The 15857-nt window shown below is 38.9% G+C and overlaps 2 protein-coding genes across 4 annotated transcripts in view; one reads left to right on the forward strand and one right to left on the reverse strand.

The window, feature by feature from the left end:
* cep128 (centrosomal protein 128) overlaps window positions 1-12067 on the reverse strand; it is a 56292-nt gene extending 44225 nt beyond the window's left edge. For 2 of the 3 annotated variants that reach the window (XM_023347918.1, XM_014472868.2), the window contains exons 1-9: window positions 11177-12067; window positions 10167-10253; window positions 7486-7612; window positions 6684-6799; window positions 6337-6428; window positions 5131-5203; window positions 4579-4686; window positions 1038-1124; window positions 93-167 (exon numbers count right to left, since the gene is read on the reverse strand). In XM_023347918.1, the coding sequence (XP_023203686.1) occupies window positions 93-167; window positions 1038-1124; window positions 4579-4686; window positions 5131-5203; window positions 6337-6428; window positions 6684-6799; window positions 7486-7612; window positions 10167-10253; window positions 11177-11365 (954 nt within the window). In that variant the 5' untranslated portion in view covers window positions 11366-12067. The remainder of the gene's footprint in view (window positions 1-92; window positions 168-1037; window positions 1125-4578; window positions 4687-5130; window positions 5204-6336; window positions 6429-6683; window positions 6800-7485; window positions 7613-10166; window positions 10254-11176) is intronic. The other variant, XM_023347917.1, reaches the window with a different exon arrangement.
* Window positions 12068-12171: 104 nt separating this feature from the next.
* tshr (thyroid stimulating hormone receptor) overlaps window positions 12172-15857 on the forward strand; it is a 32015-nt gene continuing 28329 nt past the window's right edge. The window contains exon 1 of the mRNA XM_005809931.2: window positions 12172-13310. Within this exon, the coding sequence (XP_005809988.1) occupies window positions 13060-13310 (251 nt within the window). The 5' untranslated portion in view covers window positions 12172-13059. The remainder of the gene's footprint in view (window positions 13311-15857) is intronic.

The following is a 15857-nucleotide window of genomic DNA, read 5'->3' on the forward strand; positions in this document are numbered from 1 at the left end:
GAGGACGGGGTGGGGAGGGGAGACATTTCACGACTTGCTTCGTTTTGTGACGATTTGCCTCCTTCCCCCGTTAATCAGGCACTGACACACACCTGCTGAACGAGGGACTCCTTGCTGTCCTCCGACTGCTCCAGTAACCTCCTGGCTCTGCCCAGCTCCTGCTCCATCTAGGAGGAAAACAGCAACGATCTGGACTAAGAGACGACGGCAAACCCAAAATGCTTCCTAAGACTATTCATACCCCTCAAAACAAAAACATATTTTATAGGCACCACGTTCCTTTACATCAAGGCTAAAAACTCCACCCGTTTAGAGTCGCCTTTGATTCATCATAACTGGAATATCGTTCAATATATTTCATTTGTATTTGCTTGATGAAGGGATTTGATAGAATATGTTTATATTTCATTTCATAATTAGTGACTGTATTGTTTTTATGACGTGCTTTACAAATAAACTTGACTAATGAATTGTTTATTTAATTAAATGTCTTGAAATTAAGGTTCTTTGTTAATATAAAAAGGCTATTAGTTATGTTTAAAGCTAGAAAGAAATTATCAACAGTTAGTAAACAAAAGTTTTTTGTCTTAAGCTCATGTGATAGAAATAACAGAAATAAAACTGCCTGCACTACTTTAAAAACTATGGAACAGCTTAAAAAAAATGAATTCAAAAATGTATAGAAAATGATAAACTCTTACACAATAATGAGTTATTAATGAGGATTTAACTTAATGTACTTAAGTGTCAGCCATTTTGTTTGTGGATTTATTTTGGATACTTAAAATGTCTTCATGTATCAGTATCAAATGTTTATTAGAAATTAAAGTTTATCCCCATAACGTCTGGGACACTTTATCGCCCAGGAAAATTTATCATAACGAGGCCTACTAGCTATTTTATGTTTTGCTTCACATATAATCCAAACAAGAAGATCCACCAAACCCTCCGGCTGTGACAAGACTAGTTGTGGAGAGGTTTAAGGAGTATTTTGAATACTTCTGCAACATCTTGTGGTGAAAACTCAAGATTTTTACCTTGGACTTCTCCCTCTCTGCTCGTGCAAGTCTCGCCGTCAAGGCTTCTTCCCTCTCATCGGGTCGAACTTGGCACCTCCCTAAATTCTACAAAAACAAAACAAAAAAAGTATCAAGTATGTAAGAATGCAACACAAGAAGTGCTGTTGCTACACCGTTGATTCTCTTCCCCTCAACCATCCCAACAAACCTCCTCACTTTAATTTTCTTGGAACAGCGTAGAGGCATTAAGTCGGATGTGTAACAAGAGCTTAGATCCCACTCAATCCAAAGCATCCGTAGCGGGCCACGGTGATGAATTACCGCCTGCTCGCAATAACAACCACCCGAGTGACTCATCATCTGTTTGATTCACATCACAGCGGGCCCATTGGTGGGAAAGAAATGCGCCCTCTGCTCTCCTTCTCCTACTCCTTTAGAGGCATAAGAGATTATTTTCCTCTTCATTTCTTCTCGGTTGTTTATTTACCCTGGATTTTTCTTTTCTTTTTTTTTAGGACAAATGCACTATGTCCCGTCACCCTGGGGAGCCACTGGTGTCCCATTAGGGAAATGGTCTGTAGACGGACGCAAATGAATCGGGAGAAAACTCTTTCTTGCTCGCAAGAAGGTTTTGTGGGACGGCGTATGACTGCACAGCGCCCCTCTGTGGTTCAACTGGGAGAAGGCGGGAAGGAGGAGAGACAGTCAGAGACAAAAGTGCTTGGGGTAATTTAAAAAATTAGCAAGCGTGAGCTTTTGCGGTGTGAATCATTTCTGTGGCTAAGTGGATATCGCCAATCAGTTTAAAGTCAACCCAATTGCGGCGCTCTCTATCGCTCGCTTTGTTCAAAAGTGCTGCAAAATGTCACACTTGTGCACCTAATTTTAGTCAAGGGTGGGGAGGAAAAGAGGGAGTCAGATTATGAAGGCCCTTATGAGTCGACTCCATCATATAATGATAATTAGAACTGATTTAACAAGCGTTAGTTAAGATCCATTTTGCTCTCAGCGGCCTTTCTATGCCCTGAAGTGGGAAACTGTTGAATACAGCCAGTTTATTATATTATTATGGGCGATAACGTCAACAATACATGTGCTGAACTAAAGTTCATGTTGTAGCCATGGCAACATGCAATGCATCACCAAATGTTTTTATATTAACCTGGAGGCTGAATTTGAACAGTGCTTTTTTTCCCCCCCAAGTACAGTTAAAAAGTGCCATTATGAACTTCTTCTAGCTTGGCATTTTTGTCACATATGACATTTTTAGACTATGAAAATAGTTTTAATATCAAGAAAACCTTCAGTTTTACATAATGATGATGGAAAAAAGCTATCCAAACCTGACCCGGTGTGAAAAAGCAAAGGCCTCTTTATTAAATGGTTGAAATAATTTAAAAAAAGAAATACTAAAATAAAGATAAAGGGAAAAAATGGATGAAATATTCAAATGTTAAAATAATGAAAGATTTAAATAAATAAAAAGAAAAATAAATGTTTTTAATGGCTGGAGTATAAAAATAATTTTTAACAAATGAAATTAAAAAATGTATATAAAAACTAAAGATAAATTAATTTTTAAAATAGTTGAAATATGAAAATTTTAAACTAAAACTTAAAAATAAAAAAAATGTACCAATAATAAAACGCAATAAATAAAAAATTGATGTTTCTTTAAATAGTTGATACATAAAAATAATGTAGAAAAAGAAAAAAAGAAAAAGAAATTAAAATGGCTGAAACAATAATTTTAAAAAACTATATGTATGAATTTTTTAAAAGGCTGAAATATAAAAGAAACACAAGCTTTGCAGTGGTCTAGTTAAAGTAGAAAGTTCAATTTGCTTTGGATGCTCTAGGATAGTTAGTTTGGGGTTTGAAGAACAGCTGTGGAAGGAAAAGGCGTCCTGACAATATTAAAAAAGAAAGCATTAAAAAGCACTGAATTAACCAATTCACTGTTTCTTGTTTCTAATCACACCGCTTTATTAATGAGGTGGAGGAAATCTTCTGCGACTTCGTTTGAGTGAGGAAGAATTTCTCAGGAGAGATCACAAAAATAATTCAGCTGTCATTTAGAAACGCAATTATACCGTTTCTTTCCTTCGCAGAGACGGCGCCTCCGATGGCTGGCGCCTTCTTGGAAAATTGAGCCTCATTAAACTGTATAAATACCAGCAATGTGTAAAAAAATAAAAATAAAAAAAATCACTCTGCTGCGGCAAGTCCTTTATTACGCGAAGTGAAGTGCTGCTGACATTCTTTTATCAGCAGAATTTCTACATCTGTAGAAGGGAGTGACTCACCAGAGACTTGTGAGGGGAAAATTAGCATCAAAGTCCGTCCAGCAGACGGTGCCGGTGAAGGATAATCTCCGTCTCTCAGCGCTTGAATCTTCGACCGTCTCGACTGAGTTGAAATACTTAAGAGAACCGAACTGATTTAGCTGCATGTCGACGTAAGCAGGAAGTCTGGCTATGTCGTTTTTTGTCGCGTCACAACAATAAACGTCAAATTATTTTGGTTGGGATTTATGCAACACAGCAACACAAAGAAGGGAGGAAATGTTTAGTAGAAGGGAATCTGGTAACTTGCACATGTACTTAGCTCCCCAAGACCATACTTATGGCAATCGATTGTGATTAACCCCAAATATTTTGGACTAATTTCTTTATTACACTTTCTGTACGAGTCTCATTATGAGTCACAGGCCAGAAAAATGCAGGTTGAGTTATTCGAACGGACTGTTTTTGTGGCAGTTTTGCCTGTTTTCCCTGTCTCAGTTTAATGATTAACAATTCTTGAAGGGAGCTTTTGTTTATAGAGATTTCACAATCCGCTTTTTTAAACTGTTGCAGTTCCACCAGGCGCTTGCTAATTGCTACTAGCTAGTCTGAAGGAGCTGAGTAGAAGGAGTAAAGGGAGTAGCTCCTCCTCTGCAGCTAAGAAGAGGCTAAACCATTAGCATTTTGTACTGCTAATGGTTGCCACGGGTGATTCAAGGATTTCTCAAGCATGCATGAAAAAGATCAAGGCAACACTCCAGGTATGTTTTCGATGAGGGAAAATTTGTGATATTTGTGCTAATGTATGATGTTAGATGTGACTTTATTTTCTAATCGCCGTGTTAATCATAGACTACAACTTGACATCAAGTAATGCTGAGGCAGTAGTCACTTAAACCCAATGTTTTTGACCAATTTTGAGAAACATTTGCAGTGGAATCAGAAACAAAATGTGAAGATCTGTTGATTTTGTGTGAATTTTATGGATTTGTGAAGAACTGGAGGGACCTATTGATGTAATTCGGAGTCTAGAGGGCCACATAAAAAGCTACGGTGGGCCATATTTGGCCCCCGGGCCTTGAGTTTGACACATGTGATCTAATATACTGTGAGGCTATACGGTCACCGTCCTGCAGGAAGTTGAGCCTCTACCCACGCCTTTTGAAATCTAGCAGGCTGTGATGCTGGGTTTCTCTTTACAACAAGCTCTTTCTAAAGTGTGATAGAGGGATGGCAGCAGATGAGATAAGAAGGGGGACGGGGTGGAGGTTCACCTCCTGCTGGTCGTCGTCCCCAGCCGCCTGCCACTCCGTCCTCCTCTCTCTCTCGACGTTCATCTCTCTCTCCAGCTCCTGCAGACGTCGCTCCACACGGGATGACACCTGCAGGAGAAGAGCGAAGACGTCTCGGGTCACGCGAACGTCACCGGCACCGCGGCGGCTCGATTAATGAGACGACGTGAAATGAATGTGCGGGAGTGAAGAAGAAAAAAAAAACTCTACTGTGCCTGGCTGGAAGTAATACACCCCCGCCCCCGCCATCCCCCATGTTAATCAGGAAGCAGCACGTCGTCCTGTAAAGGACAGCTAATACCTTTATCTCGTCACGTCCGCAGACAGGACCAGATAACAAATATTACACATACTGGCTGTCATTTGGCGTGTTTGCCAGAGCGCTGATGATGACGACGACGATGTGCTTGGAAATTAGAATGAACTATTTATCCACGCCGTCAGCTTTTTCCACTTCGACATAAAACATCAGCATTAAATACGTTGAATGCATCAGTTTCCATGTGTGAATACCGTCTTCCACCTGCGACTCACCGAGTCCTGCCTCTGGGAAACCGTCACGTGTTCCGACAGGTTCTCCATCGCCCGCCTGGTGTCGATGTCCGACCTGCGAAAAAGAGAAAAAAATCGAAGCGACAGAAACTCCTCGGAAAAGATTCTCTCTTTCGCGACAAGATCGATCTGGATGTGAAGGCAAAATCTGAAGCGGCGGGAAAATAATTACTCAGCTTCGGATGTTGAAATATGACGGGGGATCAATTTGTTCTGGTCAGCAGCGGGAGGGAGGAGAAAGGTTGTTTTTTTTTAATAACTTCAAAATGTCAAACTCTAATCTATGCTGGGGGAATGATCTGCCGTCGCACGACTCTGCTGCGCCTCTTCTGATTTCCATCGACTTTTAGTCATTTTTAAGGTGTTTTAATGACGTTGGAATCAAAGATTTAGTGGAAGATTAAAGTAAAACCTTAATAATAGTAAACATGATAAATACGGGTTTACAGGAAAAGACTTTAGCTACAAAACCAACAGATAAGACTTTTAAAACTGATGATGACTAATATATGAAGGCATCAGTTATGATGAACCCACTGTTTCCATGACACTTTTCATTCGGTATGGTTACGATTTGCTGCCGTGACTCTACACAAACTTGGTCACTACAAACTTGCATCAAGGTGGGAACTAAAGGCAGTTAGACTCAAACCCACTGTATAAATATAAGATAAATGTACAGAGTGTGGATGCATGACACTTTTAAAACTGTAACTTTGAAAAGACTGAGTCCAAGCTGTACTTTGAAAATCTGATATTTCAGAAAAGCAAAGGACAGAAGGAAGTAAGGACAGAGGCAGCAAGGAAGATAGGATAAAGCTGCAGAGATGAAAAAGAAAGGAAGGAAGGACAGAAGGGAAGAAGCAAAGAAAGGAGGAAGGATACTTTAGTCCAAGGTTAGGGAACAAAGAGTTTCAATGTAACAGAGACAGATCTGCCTCAGTCTAGTTAATATGCAGCAGTAGTTAGTGAACAGAGCCTGGTACAATGAGCATCCATTACAGGCTTCAGGCCAGTCAGGCTATGAAAACATTTCTCCATGTACTACAAGCTTTTCAAATTGGACATTTTTCCTCTTCCACTAATTACTAAGTTAGGTTAATTGATTAAGAGCATTTCAAGAAAAAACCCTATCAGCCGTGCGTAAACTGCAGTGTTGAATAGAGTGGCGTTAAAAGCAGCAGGTACCTGTTCCTCCGCAGGATTTCTCTCTCCAGGTCATCAGACAGCCTCTGCTGGTCGGAGCACAGGTCCCGCAGGGTCTGGTGCACCAAATGAATCTGTGAGAAAAACACACACACACACGTTCAGACTCAATTCAAACCGTCAGAGGCTGACTTAAACACACCACGATCTGAATTCTTCACACATTTTACTAATCTGAAAAGAAGAAAAAAAACAAAACAAAAAAAAACATAGATTCTGTCTCAAAGCCGGCAGAACACAATGACTGATGTTGCTGACTCAGTGTGCCCTCTTGTGGCCGGTTTACGGAACTGCAAAGCAGTAATAATCATGCTGGGACTGTTGCTTACGTCTGCTGCCTGGGTGGAATCCTTGAAGCGAACGCCAGCAGACTGAGACCTCCTCCTGCCTTTGGGGCTGCCGTCGTAATCCTTGAGCGGGGAGGTGGGATGGAAGCGCTTCTCCTCTGGAAACACAATGATGCTTTAAGTTATGGTAAAAATGTAAAGGTGACACTAACCATTAAGTTAGTAATCAATTATTATGACAACCAAATGGAAATGATTGATTGATTGATTAATCACAATTAATTGATTAGTTTGGTAATAGATTAATTCATTGTTTCAAGAATCAATTGATCATTTCGCTAATCAATTGATCCGGATTGATAATTTCGGAACTTGATTAATCACAATTAATCGATTGTTGTGATAATTGATTAAATACTATTAGTTGATTATTCCAATAATCAAATAATCACAGTTAATTGATTGTTTCAAGAATCAAGTAATCACAATTTATTGATTTTCATTAATCAATTAATCAAGGGTAAGACTAAAAACCAGTTTCTACTCAGGAGGTGTTGTTGCTATGGACAGCACTTATTCATCAAGCTCTGATCATCATTTTCTTAACATCCCTGTTGTTTCTGTGTGCTTCTACTATATTTTATATATTTATCTAAATACACTAATAATAATTTATTTATTTTCACCGCTATTTTGTAAATTTCATTGTGCTTTCTTGCACAAGGACAATACAGGAATTCTGCTACTGATTAATCGTTTTGCATGAACAACGAGGGCCTAATTTCATATACGAAAAGGACATAATAAGCAGACAGACAAGAAAAGCATCAGTTGTTTACCATACCTGACCCTGAATAGGCCTCAAGGTCACTGTTGTGGAGGGAAGAGACGGAGGAACTGCGGACCCCGTTGGTCCTGCTCAGCCTCCGTGTCTGCAGCTGATTGATTGAATCCTCTAAGCTCTCCCTGAGCTGATAGACAGCGGGAAAAAAAACGAAGAAAAAAAAGATAATACGCATTACTGACAAATCACAAAGACAGAAATCACTTTAGCGAGGCGAGCGAGCGGCAAAAAACAGAAAGTGATTAAATAAAACGGGCAGAACATGCATCCTAAATGAAATAACTGCAGATGAGAACGGGACAGCCTGATACAAAAGAACGAGGGCTTGAAATGAATGATGAGAGCAGAATAAATAAGGAGATAACTGCATGGGAGAAGGGCTAAACGGAGTCATGGTGGGCTACGATCCATTTGGCTCTCACAGTGATCTGGGTTTCTTTTCTTCACACTTCTCACAAATCTTCGACACTAATAATAGTTTTTTTTTTTTTTTACACATCTCGTAATCCTTCCTTTTTCTGAGAAGCATTCCAGTCCTTCATTATTACAATCACATATTTCAGCGTCATTAAATAACAAGATACTAATTAAGTCGCACAGTTCTACCAAAAACACAGATTTGGTAACAAAAAAATTCAAACTTCCAGTCTATACATACAAATTAGCTGGCTTACTGCTTTTGAAGTAGACCTGCTCAGCAATAACTTATATGGATCTAGAATTTAATTGAGTCACATGTTAAAGCTCAGAGACAGTGATGTAAACATTGTGATCACCAGGGAAACGTGGGCTCATTTCACTTCAAATCATCATCACAATTTTCCAAAAATATTCTTATCTAACGTCATGTTTTCCTAAAACCCAATGCCTCTACCTAGCATACTTTAAACATTGTTTATCTTTTTCTTCTGAAGGGTTTTTTTTAATGGGTGCTTGAATTCCTTGAAAAGGCTCGAAGTTCAATTAGGTGTTTTCAAGGTTTGGAAAGTCCTTGATTTTTGTATACAGTCCATGAAAGTGCTTGAATGTCAAAGTGCAGAGCTTCGTAACAAATTGCAATTTAACATTTGCGTCATTTACAATTTAAACTAGAAATTTTCATACAGCAAACAAAGAGACACGAACACATTATTTTCTCACTGTCTGAAGTTAAAATCAGACCAAACTTTTCCAGCTTTATGTTAGTTAGAATCACCAAATTATTTCTATTCGCTAAATGCAAATAAATTTAGAGAGAACATTTTTAGAGATTTAAAAAAAATATTTTTCTCTGTATATTGTGTTTAAGCATTTAATTTGAGAATGAAGCAGTCATTTATCTTAACAACATTTACTTGGATTATTTCAATATGATGAATATTTATTATTCCTAATGTCTCAATGAGTTATTGATCAATGTTACTCAAATAAAGGTTGTCTTATACTTTAAACATTAAACAACTTTATTGAAATTGGGAGGTTTTTTTTGTTAAATTTTTGTTTTGTTATCGGACCTTCGGGTGGACAGTGTGTGGGCGTGTGTGTGTGTGAGAGACATTTCAGATTCAGAACATAACCTTTTGTTGTATACTAGTCTGATTTGTCCCTGCTGTAGAATGTAGAAAAAGACGTAATTAATAACAATAATAAATGATATATGATATAATAGCAAACTGAAAGTCTTTTTTTAATTCACCTGTATTGGTTTGGATGGAAAAAAGTTTGAAAACTTACTTTGAAAATGCCTGAAAAGGGGTTGAATTTTATTTTGGAAAGCAGTCTATGAACACGTTCCTTTTCATTTTTATTATTTTTGTCCCAATGAGGATACTGTACTTAATTAAATCTGTGTTTTTATGGGGATTATATATATATATATATATATATATATATATGTGTGTGTTTAAATGTATTTAGCATGTGGTCACTTTTAATCACATTTATTGCAGGCTTATGTGAAATTCACTGTTTGGCGAGAAAGCTGACTCATTACACTGTATCTAAATTTACCTAATCATAAAAAATAAAGTATTTTTCAGCAGCAATACTCGGTATATTCAAGATTGCACTACAAGCAGCCATCTTTACAGCTAGTACAGGTCAACTCTACAATAAAATATAAGGGTCCGGCTAAGATTTTTTTTTTTTTTTAATGAGGATAAAGCCATAATGTTAGAAGAACATAGTGGTAGTAATACAAGAATTAAGTTACATGGCAATAAAGTCAAAATACTATGAGAATAGTCTTGATATTACCAGAATAAAGTCATAATATTAGAAGAATGAAGTAGTAGTTTTAAACAGACAGTTTTTTTGTTTGGTTGTTTTTTAATTCTTCAGAATTTGAAGATGTTCTTCTGGTAAAACCACTCCGCTAAATGTTATGACTATATTCTTGTAGTTACACAAAACATTTTCGCAACCAGGCTCTAATTCTCCATCATAAAAGTCACAGAAGGGACAATAAAAATAAATGCCACTTTTCCTGTTATTTGAAGTTTCTTTTTTTTTTTTAGAAAAGTAAGCAAGAAGAAAAATCTATATTTTATTTCTAAGCCACATATCTACTGCCCAGCCTTATAGAAAGAACAAAACCTTGTCACAAAGCTAAACAGGTGTGCCTAACAAAGTGGGCATCTTCCAAGTCAGCATCTTTATTAAAACTTTTACATACATACATAATAAATAAAAACATGCCTCACCAGTGTCATGGCTTCAGCTTGATCATCTGCGTGATCCCTGTACTGACCCAACATTTTGTCAACTTTTGTCAGGTTCCTACTTGTATCCTAAAACATATGCAAATCAAAGTTTATCCAAAGTGCAAATTTAAGACATTATTAGATTAAATATTCACATCACTTTGTCCGCAGGCTGTTGGAACATTTATTAGCGCAGAATAAATCTACGCCAACACGTGTGTAAAAAAAAAATCCCAGCATCGTCTGTAACCTACGGAGCCCCTAAGGGGACATGGAGAGAAAAAAAAAGGAAAGAAATCCCGACTTATTATCTCGAGATCCCGACTTATTATCTCGAGATCCCGACTTATTATCTCGAGATCCCGACTTATTATCCCGACTTATTATCTCGAGATCCCGACTTATTATCTCGAGATCCCGACTTATTATCCCGACTTATTATCTCGAGATCCCGACATTTCTGAAAAATCGCGAGTTACTTTTTTTGGGGGGGGAAGGCATGTTTTTATGCGGTAAACGTGGGGGAGTGTGTCTACATTGATTATGGAGGACGACTTATATCATTTTCTGCGGTCCAGAGATGTCCCAGAGGAGGATATCATGCACATGCAATTTAGCGTACATCCATCGGTAACCGTGAAGCTGTCCAGAGGACTGTAGCTGGTTATTAATGAATTCTACCAAAACTGCCAAGTCGGAAAAGGACTTGCGCCGAATGAGTCCCCGCGCTCTGAAAACTCTCTTCAGATGTCTCTCACTAATACTAAATCCATGTCTGCTGTCAAGCGCTGATTTAATGTGTTTATACTCAAGCCCAAGCTCGAAATAAAAATCTATATATCTACCCCCACAGATCTACATAACGACTGTGATTAGGTCGTTATGTACTGATGTCGGGATCTCGAGATAATAAGTCGGGATAATAAGTCGGGATCTCGAGATAATAAGTCGGGATTTCTTTCCTTTTTTTTTCTCTCCATGTCCCCTTAGGGGCTCCGTAGTAACCATACCTGCAAGGTGTCGGCGAGGGTGCTGATTTTGTCCGAGATCTCCGCGGCTCGCCCGTCTTCCCTGCCCCCGCTGACATGTCTTCTGTCCCGTATGGACCTGCGGTGGGTCTCACGGCCCCGCGCCCTGTGTCCCCGCACCTTCCTTCCGTACGACTCTGACTCGCTGGACGTGTCCATGGCTTGAGACATATCCAGCGGACTGCGTAAAGCGACCACAACTAGAAACGCCAACTGTTCGCTCTAACGTTAATCGGCAGGGTGGGATAGTTGAGAACTTTTTTTTTTCTTTTTACTAAACATACACATGACGTCGGAAAACTACACTTACGCTTTGTCATTTTAGTTTTAAGCTAAGACTCAGTGCTATCCGACTAAGTGACGACGGCTGAAACTGCGCTTGAGCCCGTAAACCGCAGTCCAGCTCATTGTTGTGAAGGATGCTCCGGCTGGTTAGCAACAAGTGGAAACTACAGGGAACGTTAGCCGCCTAGCTAACCAAACGTTCGCCTACAAATGAAACCCTAGGATAAAACGTCAAAACGATTAGATAAAAAATAATGAGGTAAATTAATAATGCGAGAAATGTACTGTAAAGACGACGCCGGTCGACTTTTTTTCAGCACTGATAAGTAACAGAAGAGTCTCCTTGCTTCATTCTGCTATGGCAACTTGAACTAGCCGCGTCTGAGCTGGGAAAACAACGGAGCGCAGCATCCGCGAGGAACGCTGGGAAGTGTAGGCTCCTGGCATTAGAACTGTGTAAGAATGTGTAATAGTTGGACTACATTGTCCAAAAGGGCGCATTTGCGCCGGAGCTGCCGCTCTTTAGAAAGAAAACAAGAAAAGAACGCCTACAACTACTGAAAATACATAACAAGTAATTAAATAAATAGTAAATTCTACAAATAAAGAAATATTAAATAATAATAATAGTAGTAGTAATAATAAGGATAATAATTATAATGATATATAAATATATGATTTTCATAGGTTATACTGTATAACAAAATCCTATAATAATAATACATATGATATTATCAAAACAAATTAAAGACCCATAAAAGATAAAAACATTAACATTTTTCTCTTTGAGTTTTTTTTTTCTTTTTTTACCCCTTTTGTCTCCACCATATGTCAGAGGAAGTCTACTATCCTATCGGCAGATAAAAAAAAATAACATTACAACAACAAAGCTGGTGTAAAACCAAGAGCTCCGTGGGTATAATCTAATTTTTGCTTGTAAAATGTTTGTACTTTCTTCACTTAAGTTTTTTGAAGAAGATTTACTCAATTAATGTCAACATAATAATAATAATAATATTATAATAATATTCCTCAAGTAAAAGTAAAAAGTACAGTGATGTAAAACTACTCATAAAAGTAATTTTTTTTCCCCCAAAAAAAGTTACAAAATGTGAATACTATCATGACATGATGACAGTTTTAACAAATATGTGGATAAAAAACATTATTGAAAGTAAAATGTTTGTTTGTTTGTTTGTTTTTTGGTTAGGGGACCAAAACCAGTTCTACCCAAGTGTCCCTTGTCCTTTTAAATCCGGCCCTGCGGCTACACCAGGCAAAAAATACGCACGTTTTTTTTTTGTTTGTTTTTTTTTTTTTTTTTACCGACAACGCCACACAGAAGGAGGGGAAACCTGGATGGTGGGCATTCTAACTCTGCCTTTTGTAAGCCCACCCTCTCCTTAAGTCGGAGACCACCTCCTAAAACCCACCACAGAGGTGCAGCATCCCTCCCCCAAAAAACACCCGTCTCAGCTCCTCCAGTCTGGGGCCCCTGCAAGACACGGCGAGCACTCAGGACTAACACACCAACCACAACAAAAAGGAAATCACGCAACGTCCAGCAGGTAAAAACAAAAATGCTGCTGCGGACATTTGGGAGGAGGGCGACCTGCTCGGACATCGGCACTTCTTCCACCCGGCCGCGCCCCAGCACGCAGGTGCTAACAACATGCGCGCTGCTGACCCTCATCACTCTCCCCATCAGCGGCACCGAGCTGCAGCCTTACTCCTGCCCGGTCAGGGGCAACTGCTCCGAGTGGAGAGCTCACACGATCTGCTGCAGTGACATTGATATTCTCCCGAGGTTCCCAGCAAGCACAGAAACACTGTAAGTAGTAGGCGTACTAAACGCATCTGCAAAAGCTATTCTGCTGTCTCTCTTTCTTTCTTTTTTCCCCCCATGCATTTTGAATGTTAAAAGGGCTCTTAACCCCGAGGTAAAAAAAAAAAAAAAAAAAGAAGAAAGAAAGAAAACCATTACGCTATAATATTCCATCAAAGTGCACCCACGGGGATTTTAAGGGCCGTCTTTTACTAAGCAGTTATTCTCTTTTCAGGTGTTATTCTGTCCATTAGTGTTAAGGCACATTTAGCTTTTCTAACCTATTTTTCTACTTTGAAATGTCTGAACACGTCTTTTTTAAAAATAAATAAATAAAAGAAGAAAAAGCAAAATTTCAAGGTGAGTTCGGGCATAATATGATGGCACTGAATAACTAACTTCAGCATTTGTCACGCAAGCTGTAGGAAAACAGGGAAGCCAACTTTCCAATTAACACATGTTGACTCCCGGAAGTCTATTTACGTGTGTTGTTTTTTGTTGCAGAAGGCTAGCCAGCATTTGTTTTTTTCTAACCTACAGAAATTGACCAGATGGTATCGTGTGATTGTTGAAAGAGGAGGAAATCAGACGTTCAGTGTGTTCGTAACGTTTTACAGTCTTCCATATGGGGAATTAATATATTGGGAAAAACGGCATGAATTAACAGCCAAAGTGCTACTGACCAGAGTTGCCAGAAAGCTGTGAAAACTCACAGTGCACCCCGATTCTCCTCCCTTTTCCAAAAACAGAACTTCTAGTAACACCGAGACAGTAGTAAAATGAATATGAAAATTCATTTTCAAATCCCAGAAGCTCTAGGTCTTCTGGGATTTGCTTGTGCTAATTTTGGACTCGGTATTTTTGCCCATTTTTCTCTGCAAAACAGCTCAAGCTCTGTCAGATTTGATAGCGAGTGTCAGGGAGCATCGGTTTTAAAGTCTTGCAACATCTTCTTGGTTCATTTAATTCAATTTATTTCAGTTTATTTATACGAGGCTGATTCACAACATTATCTCAAGGCATTTTACTAATAAAGTCAATTATCAAACAGTGCAGACAAGTTTAGTTTATTACTCCATTTGGTAAAAATGTGCTCCGTTTTCCCAGAGGACTGAATCGTGTTGATTACAGCATTCACTACAGCAATCCCTCACACTTGGCATGCATGTGGTGACAGTGTGGAGGAAAAACTCCCCTTTAACAAGAAGAAACCTTTAGCAGAACCTAAACCTGGCTCAGTGTGAACAGATGTCTGCCACGAGAAAACAGAGTGTCACACAAAAAGTGAAACAATGGCACTGATCAAATCAGATTTGTAGAGTGCGGATCTCTGCAGCTCCTCCAGAGTTACCACATCCCTCTTGCACTGTTTCTCTGATACATGTTATTTTTTCCAGCCTTTTAGTTTAGATAGACAGCCATTACCAGTCTGCTAGAATCTCCTCCATAGCTTATACCTGATCAGTCTGCCGTGTTCTCTGGTCTTCTATGCCATACCTTGCTATCCTCTTTCTTGTGTCCTAAAGGTTTTGCTAATTGTTGGAAATCTAAAAACAACTATGAAGCTTCCAAGTTATTACACGGATCCTTCTCTGGCTTATAATTAGTTTGCGATGGACTCACTCAGTGCAGTCCTAGTTATAAAGAGGGTTCTCTGCTATGTTGTCATAATCTTCATTCCTGCCTTGTAGTGTTTCGCAGGATCCCTTCATCCCTTCCACAACCCTTTGCGTTGCAGCCATCACATAAAATTATGCCCTGATCACTGCTTCAATTCACCGGCCCACATGCCTTGAGTGTCCACTTTAGTTTCCTCACATTCCTGCCCAAAGTTTACCCAGCAACCTCAGGAGAACAAAAGACATGAATCCATCCCTCAAGCGCTATAAAACTCTCGGGTATAAATATCTGCCAAATAAGCCTGAAATAGATCACATATTGACTGGCATGTGCCAGGAAATTAAACGTTAGGAATTTGTACTTTGTTGTATTCTTGCTGAGAAATAAACGACCCATCTGACATACTGGCCGTTGAGACTTCCATCTGTTAAAACTACATAATTTTGTGTTCACATACAACTAAGGCGTAGGGAATCAAAGAGAGTATGAAAAGTGTGCAGGTGAAATAGAAAATTAGCTAGCTCATAGCTAACATAGCTAGTTATCTAACATACCTCAAATAGTTCACAATTCCCTTGCAGAAAATCCAACTTTCGAGACAATTTGTTAACAACCAGTTAGCTAAGATTAGCAAAACAAGCTATATTAATGAGGGAACAGTGACAGCACAAATTTTCTCTGTTACCTGTCTCTACGACAAGCTAAGTTCTTGTATATTGTTTGTTCTTGGAAATCAGAATTTCGGGCAGATTTTGTTAGCTTGAATTGCTAATAGAATGTAGCCTGGTCACTAGCATAAAGGTTAGCAAATCTCACTGGTTTCCCGGCTTGTAATTAGGACTCAACTAAGGTGCGACATCATTTATGAGCTTCGACTTTCGAAACAGTTTTACGTAAATTGAGTCTGTAAGAAGGATATCTACAGTTAATGTA

This window comes from Xiphophorus maculatus, chromosome 15 (genome assembly GCF_002775205.1).
Source record: "Xiphophorus maculatus strain JP 163 A chromosome 15, X_maculatus-5.0-male, whole genome shotgun sequence".
Lineage (NCBI taxonomy): Eukaryota > Metazoa > Chordata > Actinopteri > Cyprinodontiformes > Poeciliidae > Xiphophorus > Xiphophorus maculatus.